This window comes from Aythya ferina (assembly GCF_964211825.1).
Source record: "Aythya ferina genome assembly, chromosome: 5".
In the NCBI taxonomy this organism is placed as follows: Eukaryota; Metazoa; Chordata; class Aves; order Anseriformes; family Anatidae; genus Aythya; species Aythya ferina.
Genome location: NC_140301.1, coordinates 31,872,453 through 31,893,837, shown reverse-complemented (window position 1 = coordinate 31,893,837; position 21,385 = coordinate 31,872,453). Strand labels below are relative to the sequence as shown.

At 41.5% G+C, this 21,385-nt stretch overlaps 1 protein-coding gene across 4 annotated transcripts in view; it reads left to right on the top strand.

Annotated features, from left to right (window-relative positions):
- Nucleotides 1-21,384, top strand: part of MAPKBP1 (mitogen-activated protein kinase binding protein 1) — a 95,984-nt gene extending 74,600 nt beyond the window's left edge. For 2 of the 4 annotated variants that reach the window (XM_084519924.1, XM_084519923.1), the window contains 11 exons: nt 2,468-2,616; nt 3,292-3,341; nt 3,852-4,088; nt 5,037-5,206; nt 6,741-6,886; nt 7,380-7,550; nt 8,353-8,431; nt 9,960-10,270; nt 11,072-11,983; nt 15,352-15,437; nt 16,423-21,384. In XM_084519924.1, the coding sequence (XP_084376050.1) occupies nt 2,468-2,616; nt 3,292-3,341; nt 3,852-4,088; nt 5,037-5,206; nt 6,741-6,886; nt 7,380-7,550; nt 8,353-8,431; nt 9,960-10,270; nt 11,072-11,983; nt 15,352-15,437; nt 16,423-16,716 (2,605 nt within the window). In that variant the 3' untranslated portion in view covers nt 16,717-21,384. Of the gene's footprint in view, nt 1-2,467; nt 2,617-3,291; nt 3,342-3,851; nt 4,089-5,036; nt 5,207-6,740; nt 6,887-7,379; nt 7,551-8,352; nt 8,432-9,959; nt 10,271-11,071; nt 12,134-15,351; nt 15,438-16,422 lie in introns of all 4 variants that reach the window. The other 2 variants (XM_084519922.1, XM_084519921.1) reach the window with 1 other exon arrangement.
- The last annotated feature ends 1 nt before the right edge of the window (nt 21,385 follows it).

Sequence of the window (21,385 nt, the reverse complement as noted above, 5' to 3'; positions counted from 1 at the left end):
CTTAGCAAAGGAGGAAGCCAAGAGCACGGACAATTAAAATCCCTGCACTGAGTCGCACATGTAATAAGGCCATGGACATGTCTGTACATGCTGTTCCGGAATAGCTACTCTGAAACATTCATTCAGGTGTAATGATGCTTTGTTGGGGTTGACTGAACCTGTTCTCAACAGGAATTCAGCAAAACCTCAGAAGTCTTCTTCCTTCCATGTCAGAATGCTCTCATGTGGTGCTCATTCAGAAGCAACTCCCATGCTTGAAACCTCAACCTATATTACTCTGACTTTCATCCAAGCATGAACAAGAACTGAGGAAGAGTGTTGAGGATGTGTGGAATGTGTTTAGAAGAAAATCCAGTGTACGTAGATGGATGTGGAGAAAGAAGTAAAGTCCAAATTGAAGGATTGACTTGGGCAAGCAGAAGAGTTAAAACACTCAAGACCTTGTGAACCTAGGTTTCATTTTCAGAAGTATCTCTGAAGTCAGTGGGCCCAAGATGCTTCTGAAAACCCCATTCAGTTATCTGCATTTGCGTCACAGGACTGAATTTGAAAAGCAAAAGAGAGTTGTAAAACGGAGGATGTAGAAGGGGGCTTGAATTTTTGCTGTGTAATGTGAGACAACCGTACATTTGTATTGGATACATCTGACTTCATAATTTGCTTGGCACTTACAAAAAAAGTAAAAAAAGGTAAAAAAGAAGTCCATCCAACTTCCAAAATATGTTTTACATTCACTTACTCAGCTTCTTTAAGGATGCTGGAAAATACTACATTTTTTTTTCCCTTTTTTCCCCCTTGCTAAGTTTTTCAGTCCCTATCAGATGGATAGAGGCCATCTATTTGTAACATAAAACGCGTTGATAGTAATCCTCCCTTCTCCATTTACACCAATAACAATACATGCAGGAATTTAGCAAACAAGTAACTTTGCCTTGCCGTAACACTTACTCATAGTAAAGCGACCAATCAGTTAGATGCTAAGAGGTCTAATCCAACCCTTCTTCCTTGATGATCTCCTCAAACAACCATGGTGGACACAAGCAGAAGGATGCTGAGTTACTGATAAAAGTTAATATTGCCTATGATATATAGATATATTATACCTCACAGGATAAATCTTGTCATACTGTGGTGCTTGAGCTTCATTGGGGTTTCCCTGCTCAGACACAAGACCATGAGAATGACAAAGTGGACACTCAAGAAGACTGTAGAAAAGATGGAAAATGACATAATCAAATGTCAGAAATAGATAAGTGCAGCCAACATGAAACTGTTTCACTGGACAAGTCAACTGGCTATGCTGTCAGTTTTGTTCTTATTCTTTTTGCCAGAACATCCTATAACTCATCTGAAAGGATTGGGTAATTATCGCTCAGTCACTCCTAATAAAATGGAAATGAAAGTTCGCCACTATGTGGGAAAAGATTAAAATACCTTAACTACTTCTTGTCATGTTTTAATACTGCCTGCTATCTGTCAGCTGCAGGAGAACTTGGTTCCTGGCTAGGAATGATCTGTATTTGGTGGATGAGCTATTTTTACCTCATGAATAATGCTTGGCACTCAACACCCACAACTGGTATCCTATAAGCGTCACTAATGATGAGCTTGGCACTGTAGCTCAAGGCCATGGAGTGGGTGCTACTCAAATTTTTTTTAGGGATTCTTCATTTCTTCAATTATTGTCCAAAGTGGGTTAAATCATTTGGGTCTTTTGTCTGAAGGGATGAGGGGAGGAAGGGGAAGAGGGGAAAAAAAATAGGTTGGTGCTGGTAAGTGTTCTGAGTTGTTACCGGGGAGTTCTGTGCTTGGAGTGCCTCTGAGGTTTCTGTGGGAATGCTTGTTTGATCTACTTTGATTAAAGATCTGCCCAAATTTTCTTTTACATTATTCCTTGTGCCTTGAAGCTAAAAAGTGCAGCATGGCACTCTTATGGTGTGGGGGCTGTTCATGGAGGTTCTTCATGGTGCAGTCCTTGACGCAAACCTGTCTCTTATATAATAATTTGCCATATATCCAATTGCTGTCAAGCAGGGAATAAATCTCTCTGGCATTTATGATGTGTAAAATAGTTCCAGAGAGGAAGTGCTTAAGGGTGGGAGAAATACTTGCCTTTCAAATATGCTCTACCATCCTGACCTTTGGGATTGTCTGGGTCTGAAATGGAAGGCCAAGTTTCATTCCACTCGACTTGCTCTGGCTCGTTTCCTTTTGTTCTGATTTCTGTCATCATTCTACATGTAAGAGATGGTTTCCATGGAAGGCTCTGCACACCACTGTGCAGGGTTTAACTTGCCCTGTTTCTCAGGGGTGGGTCTATCTAGGGCTGTCTGGGAGAGTTGAGGCAGCCTGCTGAGTGTTCTCTGTGCAGGAGAGAATAAGGTGGAGAACTGCCTGGTGTAGGATTTGAAATGTTGGGCTGTTCTTGAGAACGACTGTAACACTTCTTCCAATTTCTGCCTCCCAGACACGAGTCCATCTCTGCCCTATCCTCTGTGCCTGCACTTTCATCAGACAGTGACAAGGATGGTGAAGATGAAGGGAATGATGAAGACGAGTTAAGTGGGCTGCAATCTTTCCATATTCAGTCCAACTGCAACACTGAGAGAGACTCAGGTATAAATGGGAGCAGGGCATGGGCAGATATAGAGAAAAATTACATGAATGTGTAGGGGGGAAGAGACAAGATACTTAGGGCTTAGTTACAGCAAGGTATGTGCAGAAAGAGACCGAAACAGGAGCAGATAGATCAGCACCACTGGGCAATGTTGCCCATTCTGACATCTAAACAGAGGTGTATTTTGGTGTTCCGTTGTTAAATTGCCAAGTGTCTTGCTAGTTCCAGCTGGCCAAACAGTTTTTGTATTAATCCCATGGGCTTGGTTCTACAGGTTATTACAAGTTCACAGAATCAAAAGAGATCTCATGGAAGGTTCTAAGGATGCGTGATAAAACTTGCAGTACAAATTACCGTTACCTATTTGAGACATTTTTACTATAGATGCTACAGTGTATTGGAGCAGGGTTTTTTTCCAAGCCTTTGATGGGCTACTGCACTGTGGCAAGTGTTCCACTGAGTCAGTGAAAAACCTGTATGAAACTGTGTTTAAAAAAATTTTAAAAAATGATACAATGATTTGGCAGTTCATGAGAAACCATGCTGACCGTGGTGTGTGGGTTCAAAATGTGTAGGAAAGCTGCCTTGGGGGAAAGATGAGGTAAGAGATTTTTCAAAAAGCTGGACTGTTGTCCAAGGATGACAACTAGGTATCTATCTTTTTCCCTTTCCAGATCCAGACCTTACCCTCTCAAGAAGCCTTTCCCATTGGGAAATGAGGAGGGTGAGTTGCTAAATCCTCCAATTGTATTTCTCATCATAGGGAAACTGGAAAAGAAATTCACATGGAGATTGAAAACGTCTCATTTTCAATACTGGGAAAGGTGCAGCTTCAGTGGGAAACTATTGAGAAGCCCATCAGTGAAGAATGATTTGGGGGTGGCAAAATAGAGCCTAGTTAAGAGATGTTTTCACTTGAGATCTCTACTTCTATATTGTTCCATCAGATGTTATGCTTTTGTCCCCTTCATTTCTGTCCTGAATATCATGTAGGGTTGAAGCTTACTATATACCAGGATCTGAGCAAGGTATCTTAATGTTCAGTCATGCAAGAAGCTGCAACAAAACTATTGTTTTACCTTGATGCCTTTATAATTAGGGGAGGAATTTTAAGCTGATGAACATCTTTTATAGAGGCAGATATAATTGTATTTTGCTATGGGTCTTATATTTTCTCTCCTGTTTTTCAATCAGCAGAGCTGATTCCCTAAGACTGTCTTTTAATTTCCTTCAGGCCAAGGAGATAGCGGCAATCCAGCGTTCGGAGGCACCAATGAGCAAGATGCCCCGGCAACGTGGGCGCTGGTCCCAGCCAACCAGCAACATAGAGATGACTGTGAAATCCATGCTTGACTTACGTCAGCTGGAGTCCTTCTCCGTTTCCCGATCTCCAAGTCGAGATTCGCTGTCTCAAAACAGCAATGGGGATGATAGAGAAGAACAGGCAGATCTACCTGTGCACATCAACAAAGTAAGGGTGGTACTTCTTTGAGGAGGTGAATTTATTCTGAGTGTATCTGTCCTGCCTCTGTTTATTATTACCTATATTTATTACTGCTTGATAATATCCGTTATATCTTTACCTTCTGAGAAGGCTGCTTAGCTAACTCTTTTGTAGTTAATACTCAAAGCAGAGCTCGTGTGGGATTATGGTTTCTTTCCAAAGGTGGGGGAAGGACTCGTATTTTCCCTTTGCTCCTTGATTAGTAAAGGATAAAATAACCTGAGAAACTGAGCTTGGCATTACAGGTATATGTGCCTGATTTCTTGTTACCTCACTTTGATGGAGTACTGTTTCTCCACTCTAGCAGCAACTGAAATGTGGCTCAATGAGCCACATGAGCCTCAATGAGGCCCTTAGTTGTGGGTTGTGCTAGATTATTGTGAGCTTTAAAACGCAGACAAGATCTCTGTGTCTATGGGTCACAGCAAGTAATGTGTGCTCAGAAGATTAATACCTGTTTTCTAGTAGCAGTCTGTGCTGAAGGTAGCCGTGTTTTTCCTTGCTTTATAACTGCATGACTGAGGAGAAGATTTGGTTTACTGTGTGCAAGTAAGCCAATGATTTTCAGCTGTGGCCCACGGATTTCTCTAAACTATGGCTGATCAGCCTGCAAAAATTACCATAACCTGTTGACAGGTGGCTTATATTTTTCATGCGTGGACAGAGAGGTTTGGGGAATCTAGTACTTCACTAGAGAATTTTAGGGGATTGCAAATGAAAAACAAAATAGGAAACTATAGCAGTCAAGCTTACTAGTTGAGGAAGAGGAGAGATACAGAAGTGCTGTTTTCTAATCTCAGATTTCTGATTATATTCTTTCTGTGTTGTAGTGTGTACTTTCTAGGTCTGCACAGCAGCTGCTGACCTGAAGGAAAAACATTGGTAATATCTAATTTTATGTATTTTTTTAACCAGGTTGGAAGCTCAATAGCTCCCCAAGACAACAGGTCTTGTGTGCGGCCCCAAGTGATTCGGCTCGTGTCTTGTGAAGAGGGGATTTTCTCTCAGGAACTGGAACCATCTGAAAGCGAGGAGTGTGTAATCTACCCTGAGCAAGACGAAATCCATCCCACAGACCCTAGCAGGTCAAAAATAAAAATAAGCTCTCTGCTATGCATGGCTTAGATATTTCTGGTTTAGTTTGCTTGCAGCTTGTGTGGTAACTTGGATGAGTCGACTTGATTGATGCCAGGCATATTTAGTTGAGAGTTTTATGCCAGCCTGATGCTAAAGGAAGGTGAAACTAAAAGGGCACCATTAAAATAATCTTTCCTCTGAGGAAACTGCACATTAACAGCCTCCTCCAGTATTTTGTTGAATAAACGATTTGGGAGCAGCCTTTTGCTTTCTCCCTCCTCTGGGTTGAAATAAACAAGAGAAAATTTGGAAGCTGGAAAAGCACCCAACAGTGACGTATGCATGGCAGTGAAATGTCTGCCCAAGACAAAAGACAGGATGCTATTATTTGGGACAATTCCAAACCTAATTGGGCAAGAATTTAACAAATGTGGTATGTGATGTTGCTGTTGTGAGAAATATAATGGGTTGCATGAGTTAGAATTTACAAGGACACTGTAGACAGTGGAGACCTTTCTTCTTCCTCTGCTATTTCTTCTGTTTTAGTTTTACCTTACTGAATTTTCTGTTTTATTCTATGCTAAATTTTTTCCTTCCTCAATCATATTTTTCCCTTTGCTTCTTAACCTGATGCTAATAACTGTTCAATTTCCTCCGTCTCCTCCTTCTCTGTTAAAAAGAGTGGATTGATAGCTTTAGACAGGCTTCTATAAAACAGTGCACACCAAGAGTTTGCAGTTGGAACTGCAAGCTTATTCCCAGTTTCTCTTAATTCACATTTTAATCTGTATTATTATAGCATTATGGACAGACCCATGTACTGTTCCAACATGTAAGAAAGGGAGGCATTCTGGTGATGTTGGATACAGACTGGAAATATCTTGAAGTTTGCTCATTTTTGCAAGCTGTACTTGCCATGCAGTTCCATTGAGTGAATTCTGCATCCTCAGGCATCAGGCAAAAAGAACAGTGCTTGTGTCTTGACAAAATAAAACTTGAGAATTCACAAAAGAAATGAGGAACCCTGTCCTGCAACACTATATTTTTTGATACTCATCAGTGAATTAGTCTTGCTCAAATCCGGGATCTTCACTGTTTTGCAGCAGTGAAATGGCTCAAAGAAGCAGGTTGTAAACATGGAAGAAATACTGCTTTTGGGCTCAAATCTGTGGCAAATTGGAGTTTGCATCGTGTGGGTATAGGCCTGATTTTAGTCCTTTTTTAATTGAGTAGACCACTTCGTTTGTTCTTCAGCTGTGCTGGAAATCAAGCCAGGCAGTGCAGTGCTGGTGCCTTGTAGTCATGGGAAATTAACAACACCCAGGAAGTCAGACAGTCCCCTTGAGACTTCACTGTCCAAGCTTAATGAAATGCAAAAAATGTACTGTATAATGATAAAAGAAATCAACTTATTTTTCTCTTTAAAGTCTTACTTTTGTAATCAAAGGTGTTATTAACACAGGTAAGGCCTTATTAGACTATGCTCCTTTACATGTAAAACAAATTTCTTCTAGCACTGTATCTTTCCTGTCTCTCTTGTAGTGAGTTCCAGGTAAAAGCATTGCCTCATGGGAAGCTAAATAGAAATTATCAGACCAATGGATGCCCAGACAAACACAGTCCTGATAGTGCCTGCTCTGTAGATTACAGCAGCAGTCGTCTGTCCAGCCCAGACCATCCAAATGAAGGTAAGATGCAAAGATATTATAGTTTATATCTGATGCGGATCACTGCAGGAACTTGATAGGGCTATGCTGTCCACGTTTATTGTTTGTGCTCCTGATCTGTAGTAGCTGATCCTCTTCATGAGGTACTAGCTAGTCTTGCTAGCGTTGCTGTAAAGATTCAGGCTTATCTGAGCAGGCACTTCAGTGAAGCCACTGTAGAAGCAGGAATTGGTTGAATTGTACTTTCCTTGCAAACCTTTTACTTTGTTCTGCCCTCCTAGCTAGGGAGGCAGATTTTATATTGATTTAATATTGGTTATCCCATAGGCTGTGCTGTTGGGGGATAATTAGATAATTACACTTAATGCTGACTGACTTGAGCTGTAACATTTTAGGTTTAAGTTGTTTAATTTAGCATCTTTGCTGAATATCTTTTTTAACGTGACTGAGGTCACTGTGATCATGCTGTTACAGTTTTTGTTTGTGCTTTGTTTTTGTTTTTACCTTTTTCCAGATTCTGAAAGCACTGAGCCCCTAAGTGTGGATGGCATCTCAGACCTGGAGGGAGAAGAAGGAGAGGAGGATGTGGGTACCAGCATTCCAGAAGGAGAAATTCCTCAGATACCTGATCAGGAAAAGTTCCTTAAGCAGCATTTTGGGACCCTGGGCAGCACTGATGGAAAAGGTACAGCTCTCTGCTTACTGGGGGAACTTTCTCTGAGAGGAATTTCTGCTGGGTATAAATGTATAAAGAGGAGGAAATAGGGAATTAGTGTAGAGATGCTTGAAGATTAGAAACAGCTGATAAGTCTGTTGGTTTGTGTGTAAGTTTGTGTGAATCAGATTAGAGTCTATGTTGGTTTTGGTTAGTTATTGTCTCTGGAATCCTGAAAAGCCTTTCTCTTGTTCTAGCACCAGTTTTTTCTGTTGTATTTGAATGTATTGACTCTGTGTGTGTGTCCCCATAGGTGACATGTAGTGGCCTCTAGTGGTATGTTAAGGCAAAACAAATGCCACAAAAGAAAAGGCTGAAATGCTGGGTGGAGGGAGAGAATAAGAAGAGACATCAGAGTGGCAAAGGAGCTGGCTAGTCTTTATCGACCAGCTCCAGAACAAAGCGTATCTTGCTAGAATTGATAATGGTTGCACATAGCAATATCTTTTTTTGTTTTCCTCCTTTGATTGGTTTGTTTTCTGCTTGATGCCAATGCCTCACAGTCTTACAGGCAGGATAGGACACAAAGGGAAGAGAAAAAGGAAGAGGCATACCCTTAGGGAGATTAGCAATGTAAGGCAGAGTAATCTAAGAAGAACAGAAAAGGCAATGAAATTACTTAATTCTTTGTTGTTTTGGCTCAAAATTTCCCCTTGGATATGAGGAGGACACATTCAATAGTCTCTGTGAACAGAAAATGAATGCCAGAATGTTTGTTTGTTCTGTAACTAAATTGCTCCTTTTTTCTCTCCGCTTTAACCAAAATTTTTAGGTGGTTCTTGTAGGAGTCTGGAAAGAACTGAAAACCTCAGCATTTCCTCTCGCTTTCTTTCCCAGTCCCCGGCTCTCAGGTATGGCTCTGCTTGTTCTAAGTGTGTCTGTCTGTCTACTTTTACTAGTGTGAGGTCTTGTGCTAGGCCCTGGGCCAAAATAGCAAGCAGGCTTCTGCACCCAGCAGGTTGCTTGCAGACCCTTGTGGTTCGGACAGGCCATCCTGTGACACTTGAGCTGATCTGCTTCTTCCTAAAGCAACACTGTTATTTTGTTATTTTTCCTCTTTTGAAAATGTGATTAACTGTTTTGTAATTAATGCCTTGATTGATTAAGCTGAAGGAATCGCAGTTGTTTAACTTACTCTTCACTATTTATATTCTGTTTATTCTTTTGCATTTCATTCAGCTTGGACAATGAAAATAGGCTTGTAAACTTTTCCTTTGTTTTACAGTCCTTTCTTACCGAGCCTCATTTCTTGGTCCCATGCCTTCACAGGGTGCCCTGGTGTCTCAGACAAAGCGCCATGGGAATATTATTATATTATTCTTCCAAAAAATCCTCAATCCCAAAGCACCTCAAAAAGCCTTTCCAAGCTGTTTCCCATGGTGTTTAAAAAAAAAAAAAAAAAAAAAGAGAAAGAGAAGAAGAAAAGGGTGGTGACTGTGTAAATATTCTAGTTGATTTGGGTACATAAATATTTAAAACAAATTCTCCTGTATTATTCCAAAATGACAACCTGAAATCTTGTCTCAAATTAATTTAATTTTATTGTATAGAATAGTGCAGATTTAGGTACCTCTGTGGTTCACCAGCTATGTCTAGACTGTGTTAAGAAAATTTTTTTGATTGCTGTATTCACATGCAGTTGTTGCTGCTGTCAGGAGTGCCTCTTATAAGGTCTATGTAGCATTGGGACCTCACGTTTGGGAAGAAAGCCAGTGGTTAGTTATTGTACAAGCTTCTGGAGACTTGCAATGGTGAGTGAAGGAAGTTGCTGGCAACTCTAGAGGTGTAATAAGAAAAATAGTTTTAGGTTATGAAAACTTGTGGACTTTTAATCTGTTTGACCGTCAAACACCTCAGATTGAAAGTTGCCTCATTTCTGAGGTAAGCCCACTATGATTGTCTGAAGGGAAGAGGAGGAGGCAATAAAGCTTTTCTCTCGAAGATACTGACCAGCTTTCGTAGTAATTATACTTTGATAAGGTTGTGAAAGTGTAATTAGTTTCTATTCGGGTATCTTAGAATGTAAAAGGTTTTGTTAGTAAGGTGAGCTGAGAGAAGAGACATGATCTGACCTTACCCAGTCTTCCCTCTGCCCGGAACTTTTCCTGTTCTTTTGCCTTTACCTTTTGCAAAGTCCCTTCCTGAAGCAGTGACCCAGTGCTATTTGTGATTGGGTAGTTTAAGGTGGAATGCATGAAGACCAATGCCTCCAGGGATAGGTAGAACAAACTGGTAACAGCCTAGGGTGATTTTGACTTGAAAAATCCATATAGGAAAGGAAAGGGCTCTTTATCACACAGAAACTGGCTAAATGCACATGCTTGTTTGTCCAGGGCAATATACTCGTTTTAATTAAGATTTCTTTATTGCATTCTCTAGACGTTTGTCACTCTCTTCATCGAATCTGATATTGGATTCAAAGCCCATTGCACCTCCAACCCAGACCAATGGATTTACTCCAGACCTGCTGAAAAATGGCAGCAGCCATCCTGGTGATGCTTTGGAGAACAACCACCTCCTGGAGAGTATAAATTCACACCGGGCTGCTTATGTCCAGAAAAAACGCAAATCAACTTCAGAGGCTGGCAGGGCTGGTATGGCTCCTGGACGGGTTATTGCATCCTTTCCAGAAGGCCCTGTGAATGCAGTGATGAGAAAGGCACAGTCAGTTCACGACCTTGTTCATGAGGGTAAGGAGACGGATTGAATGATAGTATAAACTCAGAAATGAAATGGGGAGCCTTGAGTTTGAGTAGAGATTTAAATTAAGCTAACGTCTTTCTGTGTTCTGAGCTGTGGGCTTTACATCTCTTTTAATTCTTAGCCCATCAAGGGAAAATATTTTCAATTTGTAATACAGATGCTGGTCTCCTATTTATCAGTTTCTGATATTTGTCTGGCACCTGTGGGAGGAGAAATTCCAAAGGTGAAAAGGACTGCAAAGAAATCCTCTCTTGCCATGGGTAGGTGCTCCAGGTCAAGAGTGAAGCTCCCCAGCATGGGGAGGGAGAAAGAGGGAAGGAGAGTGCAGTAAGAGGGAGCTTACTGTATCTATGCACTCTGTGTGAAAGAACTCCAGTTTTGAAAAAATCAACTCATGAGCCATAAATAAGCACTATGTTTGTTTTAAAAAAATACACCTTGTCACCGCAACACCGTGTATATGTGAGTGGATTAGAGGACTGACAGTCTTCACCTGCTTCCTCTGGCCTTTCAGTTAATGATCATACTGGTCTGAGGTCTTCCATCTCTATGCTTTAAGAACTGGTCTCTCATCAGGTAAGCTGCAGTCTGTTAGCAGTATGAGGGATGGGGGAAAAAAGAAAGCTGTTGAGGCTTGGTAATATTAACCTGAAGTAGTGGTTTTGAACATCTCTTCCCTGGGCTGAGCTGAGTCACATAAGCTGAAGCAACCCCATTACTTTCCAATTTTGGAATTCACTGCAGGCCCTTTTCTATTTTTGGTATGTTTGTCTGTTTAATTTTCACAGATAAGGGTCCTGGAGTGATATCTTCTGCCAAGCAGCGTCCTCAGACTCTGATGGTGGTTGAGAAGGATACCAGACCTAACAATTGCAGGGTGTTATCAGCCAGTCTGTTGAAGATGGATGGATCTGGTGCTCTGCTGGCCAAAGATGTCCGGACTGCAAAACCAAAGTCCTACATGAACCCCACAACCAGCTTTCGGGCTAAGATGTCAAGGAGCGTATCTGTAGGGGAAAATCTGTACCTTGGTTACTCCACTGAAATGTCGACTGAAGGGAGGACAAGTCCTCCGGTGCCAGAGAAGACACAGCTCAGTCCCACAACAGATGCTGAGAAGATTAAGTTACCAGCGAAAGAAAATGTTCCAGTGAAGCCAGCGCTTCAGCCAGTTGTAAACTGTTCATCTCCCAAGTCCTTTCACAGCAAGTTGGCATCATCAAACCGAGCACACCTGATTCTTGACATTCCTAAGCCATTGCCTGATAGACCCACACTGGCCTCCTTCTCACCCACTACCAAAACCAAAACCCTGCTTGAGCCACAGTCTCCGCAGTCACCTGCAGGGGCCTGTAAAAAGAAACCCTCTTTTCCTGAGGTCCGAACCTCCAAAAGGGAGAATCAAACCGCTGGGTCTCTGGTTCCTGGTAGAGAGAACTCAGCAGGACTCGTTAAGGAGAGCCCAATGGAGAGTCCAGTCTCAAGGACAGGTTGCCAGGATGAGCCAGGGGTCACAAACCTAAAACTGAGGGAGTTTTCAGAGGTCCGGCACCTGAAGTCTCCTGAAAGCACGCTGCCCAGGTGCAGGGAGAGGATCACCGGCATCGGCTGTGTGCTAGACAACCAACCCGGACTTTGCCCACTAGACCCCATCAGGCCGAGGTCTCCTACATCTGTAACTGCCTCGGCACAGGTCTCAGGTGTGCATGGATACCCATCTCTTATCTTCCCCCTTCTGTCTCCTGTCTTTGTGAACCGCTTCACGATCCCATCACATTTCTTTACGTCCAGCTTCTGGCCTGTCTCGTCCTGTCTGCACCTGTCTCGTTCCATAAGCCATCCCCTCAATGGTGAGACACTTCTTCAGCCTGACATCTTTTTCTGAGTCTTTAATTTCCATTTTCTATGGGTCTTATGTCTCAAGTTAGATTTTAGCTGAATCTAAGATACGAGGAGGTAGACCTCCTTGAACAATTGCACCTCGTGGTTCTAACCTTTTTTGGTCAGTCTTGAAAACTGACATGTTGTGAATTTCCCTCAGTGTATGTAAGTTATATCACCTTTGCCTCTCCAACCAGCAGATGAAGGTGCAGGTCAGTATGTATCAGCTGGACCTACTGAGATAATAAGTGACAGTGAAGTTAGTCCAGGCGGCTTGGTCCTCACTTGGTTAACATATGCAAATGTGCAGGGCCCAGGGTGGTTTACATGCAGTTTTGCTATGTGAGATAAGGCTTGGCCAAGGCAAGTTCCTTGCTCTAACCACCTGTGAGAGCGAGAAAATGTGTGCTGCTATCATTTTGAGGACATCTGCAAGCTAGGCATGCAGTGCACATGCAGGCCTAGGCCTTTGGGTATGAGCATCAAGAACAAGGATTAGTTTTTGAATTATCTCTAATTCGGAGAAAAAGGTACTATCTGGGGAACTATTTTACCAGCTGAAAGAGCTCTTGGATCTGTTACAGGCTCTGGTTTAAGGTATATCAATCATATGAAAGCTAGTAGGTAACTTCAAACTGAAGCAAAAATCCTACCCTCCAAGGCTGCGGTCTCCAGAGGTTTTTCTTTTGTGTCACAACCTGAAAGGAAATATGACTTCCCAAATTACTCAGCTGAGTTGTGCAATATGAAACTGGATGTTAACCACTGTTCTGATACATTATACATTCAGGGGACCAGGCAGCGCACAGTTTTGTAATCCCTTTTGCTATGTTGTTATTATTCATGTCTGAGAAGAATACCTCTATTATCCTTTGATCAATTACCTTCTGTAGTGTCAGGCTGTCCCACCATTCATTGCAATGGTGAAGTACAATATTTCTGCACCTAAGCATTGCAGAGAGACGTTCTGGGTTTGCTGCAGTTTTTCTTTCTGCATTTCTAGAGGGATTGAATGCCCAAGATTGAAGAACTGGTATGCAAAACAGGAGATGTTATTTTTTGTCTGAGGGACCTACTGTTACTACACCAAAGGGTAATTGCTCTTTTGAACAGTGATTGTGTCTGAAACTTCCAAACCCTAACCCCTGCAGAGGTGAGGTTTCCTCCAACAGAGGTGCAGCCTGGAGCTGTGGAATCATCTCCACAGCCAGGCAATAACAGTCCATTTGTTTGTACTTTTTATGCTGAGTTTTTTCTTCCAGACTTGGGAATCGAGTGAGATATCACATGATTTTTGGTCAGTTAATAGGAACCTCTGTTTGCAGAGTTAGCACAGATAGTGCAGAGAAACAGCAAGTCTGTATATATACATATATATAAGCAGCTCCCAGTACACAATATTCCCTGACAGGATATTTCAGTATCATTATTTAGTGAGTTAGTATGGTTTAGCACAGTTGATCGACAAAATTTTTTTCCTGTCAGTGGATAGTTGTCAGCCTTTACCTTCTTGGAGATCACTTTTCCCAAATTTGTAGTGGTAAATGCTGGAAAAGCTGTTTAGATCAGAGCTGGCTATTGCTGTGTCTTCTGTGGATCATAATGTGGCAGTGTAGACTAGGACTGCAGGGCTGACAGTCAGAGACCTGTTCTGCTTCTGACTTGCTCTGGGACTTTTGGATTCCACTTAATTTTTCTGTCCTTTTTTCCTGCTTGTATAACATCTACTGTTAAGGAGACTTAATTGTTTTTATTGAAGCATTTTGAAATCTACAGTTAAAATGCTGAAGATGTGCTGAATACTGTTGCTGTGTTTAATATTCCCTGCTGCTTTCTGAAGAGCTGTGCTCTGCACACCCAAGAGGCAGAAAACGTCTGTTACTCAAGCATTGATATTATATTTGTGACCTTTCTCCAGACTGGCATCTCACAGAACTGGAGACCAGCATGAAAGAATGAGTAGAGCAGAAATCCAGCAACAATAATGAGAAGAAAGAACTGGGTTAAAAAAAAGGGGGAGGGGGAAGGGGGGAGAGAAGGGGGCAAAAATCTTGGATTGAACAGAAACCCACTGTGCTCTACCAGGTTGGGTGATTCAGGAATGAAGAATGTAGATGGAAGGGTTTGCTCGTGTCCCTTTTTGTTTTTTCAAGTGTATTTATGTATACATAAATGGTTGTTCTTCTAGCAGTGCTTATTTATACATCTTTTAGATGTATTCATAAAACTAGCTAAGGTTCCCTGCAGCCTATTCAAAGATGACCTTCATGGAAGTGCAGAAATAACTGTGCTAGTGTGACAAAGTTCAGTTTTTAGGGTAACTAAAGGAAGTCAAATGCCCTTTGTCCAGGCCTTTGTAAATTGAAGATAACTGCAGCTTGTGTGTGTCTGTCAATGTCTTTGTTTATGATTTATGTCTAACTCATGGAAGTGTTTATTTTATGAAAGCACTGCAGGCCTTTGGCTCTGATGCTTTGGAATTAGTGTCCAGTGAGCACTGTAAGAAAGCTGTGTTGCTTGCTTTTATTTTCAGGTTATGAAAATGGCGTACCAGTATCCTGGGGTGTTCAGCAATGCAATACTGTTATGACTGGGTTTGTTAGTCAGCACTCCTTTGGACCTTAGTCCTCACTAGAGAACACTGTTATAATTTAGTATAATCCTTCATCCTCACAGTTCTTCATTGTATGCTGTGCAAAACAATACGTGAAGAAGAGTGTGTAAGTTTCTGACTAGGTGGAGGCCAAATTAGAGGCACCTCAGATCAGTCCATATTGTCACTGGAAGGCTTCTTTCAAACTTGAATTTAACTATAAATGAGAATAACATGGGTGATTTTTGACTATCCTTGATCATAACAACATTGTATGATCCAACAGAAACCATTATTGACTTTGTAGAGGCTAAACATTAGAAAAACAGGAATGTTTGAAGCAAGAAGCATCTCTAGTTAATACGAAGGAAAGTTCACATAGAACTTTATCCAATAAGCATCTCTAGCTAATATGAACCAATATAGAACTGCATCCAATGATTGACTCAAACCATCCCTAGAAATTGAATGAGAAATGTGTGCACGTGATCTTTTGAATATGTGTTAAGAAACGTTTTCTTACCCAGCTGTGAGATCTCAGATATTGGAGTGTCTGTGCCTTAGTGTGGGCTTTTATTTTTTCCTCCCCTTCAGAATTGTGCATCAGCGTAGAGCAGTGTGAGCATGTGGTATCAGAGCTCCAGGACAGTATGCGCAAAGCCATTCATCTTTACCGCATGGTGAGTGACCTCAGACACAAGCTCTATTTTAGCAGGTTGACTGTACAGTCCACAAGCACTGAATATATGTGCTTGCATGCTCAAAGTATTCTCTTGACTGTGTGTTCAGTGGCAGAAGCTGCCTGGTTTACTTCTCTGCACCTAAGCTTGAGCTGGGAGGCAGGAACTCCTGATTTCCAACCGCCGCATTTTCCAATGGCTTGCTACAGTATTCTGAGCAAATCAATTAACTTTACAGATTGTTCTTCCTATTTGTAAGCTGAAGATAACAGTACGCTCCTTTTCAAAGGGGTATTAGGGAATTAGTTAATATTTATACCACGCTTCAGAGATATAGAATATTGTATGAACTTTAAATTTTATTATCACCTTCTGTTCTCTGTCTTTGATGCCTGGGAAAACTATTAGCAAATTATCGTGGGAATCCAGCTGTGAGAAGGAACATGCATCCACTTGCCTGTCCCCCTTACTGCTAGACCATCGTTACATGTAGAGTATTACAACGGATCTTGTTTTCTTTGCTTTGCACTGATCTGTCAAGTTGTACGAAGTGTGAGATTTCCACAGTGAGCTTCTGCCATGTGTTCTTCTGCAGCTACAGTCGCAGTGCTTGCATTAGCTCTGTGACCTCTGCATTCCTGTGACCAGCTGCATCTGGCAGACAGAAAGAAGAGGCTGTGGCCCTGTGCTGTAACTGGGAAACAGTACCTGTTTAGGCCCAGTATAAAGGGGTCGCTACCCAAAAATATACTTTCCACCTCTGTCATATTGGAGTAATGCCTCTGTTGCTTGTATGACTAGCTGTATTGGATGCATACATGTATGACTAAATTGGCAGTCTCAAATGTTGAAGAAAAGGACAGTTACGTGGTCTGTTAATCTTCTTCATGGCTTCACTACTGTAAAGGGCTGAAACTGGTTACTTTGTGCTCTATCCAAAACCCAATGCATTCTTTTTTCTTTTCTTTTGCCTCTTTATTTTCAGGTGTTAAATGATACGGAGTCTTCTACTGACAAAGATAAAATAGCAGGCCTCCTGACAGAAGCATTCTCCTTAATGAAGAAAGAATTGGATTCCCTGAAGGATGAGGAAGAGCTTCCAAAGGTCGCAGAGGTACTGGCACAGTCTCAAGATACCACTAGGCCACTAAATGATGGATCTGGTGCCAATCTACCAAGTCCCAAGAGTCTGGGAGATGAGCAGACACTAGCTTTGCTGGAACAGTACTCAGAGCTATTGCTACAAGCTGTGGAACGACGGATGGACAAAAAACTTTAAAAGCAGTGTCTTTCAGGTGCTTGTGAATACACAGGAATAATCCCAAGAGAAGGACCACAGAGAGATCTTCAGACTGATGCGATCATTGTGCTGGTCTAGAGCTGGTGGGGAGACCTTTAGAAATTGATTTCCTCAGGCCCCTACAACAGACTTGCTCTAATTCTTAGCAATGTGCTGGCCACAATTTTAATATTTTTTTTCCCAATCGTCTTCAAATTCCTGTCTCTAGACAAAGTTTTGAAAGAGGAGTTTGGAGAAATTGCCTGGAAATTTCTCCATAGCCAGGAGATCAGGATGTTTGGCACCTAAAGAAACAAAGAAAATCCCGTTTATCCAAGCAATTCTGAACTGCTGACTAAATATAAAGGAGTTCCAGTGAAGCCACTCCCTTCTTCTCCAAGGCTTCAGGAGAATCAAGAAGCAGACTTTTTATGGGTTTATTTATTAATTTATTTTTTTCTGACTGTTACTCTATATGTCACATTTGTGACTATTACCTTTATTCTTTAACAAAAAATGTCAATCCCTTGCCATATCCCAGCGAGACACAATCTCTGTATTATAAATCCCCAACAGGGAGACAGGCTGGAGTGTCTGTGCAATTAATGAACTGTTTCTGCTTAGATCTTGTCTTTCTGTTCTTTCTTTTCCTGCCATAGCTTGTTACCTAGAGTAATCTTACTGTTGTCTTGACTACTCTGCTTTTCTCTTGTTTCACAAGACAGTCCCCATACTGTGTTGTTATCTGTGTTCACCTCCAGGGGGTAGGACTTTGCAACCCTTAGACCAAGCTTTGGAGTTTGCTTAATGAAGTCATTAGTGATATTTTTAATATGGAATTTGACATTATGTTGATATTCATGTACTGCAGCCTTTTTTTCCTGACGACGTTTTAAAAAGATTTAAATACAAATATAAAAGTTTGTTTCAGCCAGCTTTCACGATTAGGAATTGGATATCAACTTTGATATTACCATGACTGGGAAATGTGGGGTTATGATTTATTTGCTGAGAAGTGACGTTGAAAACCTGGTTTCCATCTCATACAGCATAACTCTGGATTTGAGAGATCTTCAGTGCAACTGCTCATTCATATCATTTGTTGATTTCACTGTCTTGATGGAAAAATGTTTTCTTGCTTGACAGGAAAACGGTACTTACATCCCAAGAAAACTGGGATTCTCTTTCCTTTTGTAAATCTATTTCTCCTACCTGCAGAAAATGGTTTCCCTAGAACTTTGAACTAAGATATTTTTGAATGTGTTTTCTACCATTCCCCTACCTCCTCCCCCAGACTCTTTTCATTAATTTCTTGACTGAAATAGAAAATCTTCTTTGCATTTGTGTGTGCAATTCTCTTGTCACCCCGTGGAGCTTCTCTAAACCTATGCTGACCTGTGTTTGTTATGGCTTAAAAATGTCCAGTGATACTTTACTAGTCAATGATAAGCTAAGAAAAACAAACAAACAAACAAAAAAACAATATTAAAACCAATAAAAACTCTTCAGCACCTTCCCCCTTATTCCCACTCCTTTTCACAACAGAGGCAGATGCACAAAACGCTTTATTTCTTCCTCCATCTTCAGACTTTTATTTATTTTAAGGCAGAGTAGTGTAATCCCATTTTATAAAACTAATGCAAGAAGAAGCTTCCAAGTGGGTGAGAGAATGCCAGCATCTGGAAGTCACTAAAGGTAGCCAGTCACTTTGTTCCATAGGTTAAGGGCCCAAAGCAATCTTCTTTTGTTTTACTGTCCTGGTTAGCATCTTTTTGAAATCCTGTGGCTCTCTGAAATGCACTCTGTTGTCTTGCTTTGTTTTATGTCCTTTCTGTGACTGGGGATCTGCATTGCAGCCTTTTTCTACTGGGACAGCCAGACTGGTGACCTATTTCTTCAATATACTCTAGGGATGAATTATCTGCAGTTCTTGCTCTCCCGCTGACAGGTTTTCTGGCTGATCACCGCTGCTGAATGTTTCAGGACATGGCAGCATGGCAAGCACTTTCAGGGCTTTCCAGCTTTTTCTGCCTGTAACGTAGATCTGCTTCATCAAATGTTTCAGGTGTCTTTGCTAACCTTTCCTTCCATGGGCTTGTACTGAAACTTTAAAAGTGTTGTCTTCTAGTCCTGTCCCAGCATTGTGCTCTTCTGAATCAGTTGTGCAAGAGAGGTTTGTAAAGACAAGTTGAAAAGTAGACAAAATTTCTGGCAGTTTCCTTAAGTGAAAAGTTGTGCTGGAGATGCTGTGAGTGGAATGGTGGCAGTTGTGGGTCTGTGACAGAGTTAGTGTGGGCCAAGCTTGCTTTTAAGGTGATTAGTTCCTCCACTTTCAGACTGTGAACATGTATGTCCTAGTATGCAAGAAATTTCTTGCTGTACTGGGGCCACAAGACACTCAGGTAAAATAGCAGTCCCTTCAACCCAGGTATCTTTTGGTACTGGAGATAATGGTTTGAGGGTCCTTTATATTACTTCCTTGTGCAATTTTATTCCATTTTATTATTTCAACTACGACGTAGTGACAAAAAGGGTCAGGGAGAGCCAGAGGCTGGAATGAAATTCACATCGAGGCACAGAGCAACAGCCAGTGAAGCTGGCATAGAGTTACAAAACAAAGCTCATTGGAAATGAGACGTGGAGCAAATTTGATTTTTAGGCTGATCAAAGTGGGTTTTGTTTCCTGGAGTGGATTTTGCTTGGGGGTCATGGCTGCATGCAGGAAACCAGAGGTAAATTATTCAGAATGATGATAAAAGAGTTGTGCAAGTAGATCAGCTGGAGGATGATTGTATAGTTTAAATTAGAATAGTATGTGTAGGACATTCAGGAAAACAAAGTAGAAGTAGAGAGTCTTGGCCTGAGGAACATCATTTGGCCAATAACCATGAAAGACATAGTACAGAAAGGCTTCAGGAAAGTAGATTTAGGACTGAGGTGGTGATCAGTAATTGAAGAATGAATTGAAAGATGTTTTTTTAAAGATGCCCTATTGGGCCTCTTGTTTCTTTGCTTGCTGTCCTCTAAGTAACTGCATATTAAAAGGCAAAATTGTCAGCTGCTTGCCCAAGGTTTGGCAGTTAAGAACTGGGTAGTGGAAGTCCTGTAAAGGAGATGCTAGTGCCACAAGTTTGTTGCTTAGAGGCGTGACGAGATAGTGCTGCTGTTTGAGACAGATGCAACTGACTCTTCCCTGGTAACTTCCTATTGCTGGCAGTAGGAAATATCCCTAAAACTTCTAGTTTACAGCAAAAAGAGAGCATAAATGTGTTACATTTTGTTGCACCTTGTGAGTATGGTTCACTACAGGCTGTCCATTAGGCCAAGTAGAGAAAAAGTGAGTGAGTGGTAGTTGCCTGGGAAGTGAAAAGGCTTATGGGAGGAGGTAATAAACTTGAGTCTATCCCTTTTACTGCTTTGGAATCCCTCTTACTGGTTTGTGTGGGTGTTAGCACAGGTACAACCAGGCGCCTGTATTAAACCAAGTTATTTGTTTAACATAGTCTATAAAAAAAGAAAAAAAAAGAATTTAGATCTACCCATTCTCCCTTATACCCAACATTCCTGGTCAAAATGAGAACAGTGCTGTGTTCTCCCCAGCCCCATCTTGATTGTAAATAGTGTCACTTTGCCTGCGGGACCCCTTGCTTTGTTCTTAGGCCCTCTGAAGTGGTGCAGGAGGAAGAGCAGCAAACTCAGTGTCATTCCTGCCGTGGGTCGCTGAGGCCTTCCTCCTTTCCCTCAGTAGCACCCAGGTGATGTGCGATGTTGGTGCGTTTCCTCCACCTCCTCTCTCAGGTTGTCTTCTCCTTTCTGTCAGCTCTCCCAGGTGATGGTTGGGGTAGGCTTTAGAGCATCCTTGCCAAAATCCCCCATTTTGGAGAATTCATCACACCTCAGAGAACTGGGGTGTTTCCCTACAGGAGTAGAAACATACAAACTTAATTTTTTTAAAGAAAGGATATGTATATAATTATATATAAGGAAAAAATACAGGTATTTAAACACCATTGGTAAAATTCATGCATGTATATGGTGTCATCTCCCCCCTTCCCTGTCCCCAGATGTGCAACATCCAGGATACTAAATGATGAAAACCTCAAGAAAATAATAGAAGCAGGTCTTGTGCGGCCCCTGAGCGAGCAGGCTGTCCTGTGGGGTAAGACAAGCACGCCCCGTGTTTCAGGCTGAGGGGTGTAGAGAACAGCGGGCACTGGGCTCTGTGTTCGTGTGGGTGACCTGCTGTACCGAGGGATGGGAAATGTGCGGGGCAGCAACTTTAGGAATAAGCCATGTCCACCCTGCATGTCTTGTGTATGCCCCAGGCACCGGACAGCTCTACCTGTGGTCTTCAACACTACCCTTCTTCAATGAACAACAACAGCCCTCTTGCTTTATTTATAAATGTGTTTTTATACTTTTGCCTCCAAGTAAAATAATCCTTTAAAATGTCTTTTTTTTTTTTTTTTTAATTTGAAAAAAAAATTAAAAGTTGTTCGGTTTTTCTTTTTGTTTTTCTTTATATATATATATTTTTTTTTTTTTTTTTTTGCACTGTGAGGCTTCCCCCCCCGTTGCGGGACCTGTTTTTAACTCTGTATTCCTTTGTACTCCGTGTCTTAAACCGTTTCAATAAAAACGTGAGCATTTGGTACAGCCGTTCCTCAAC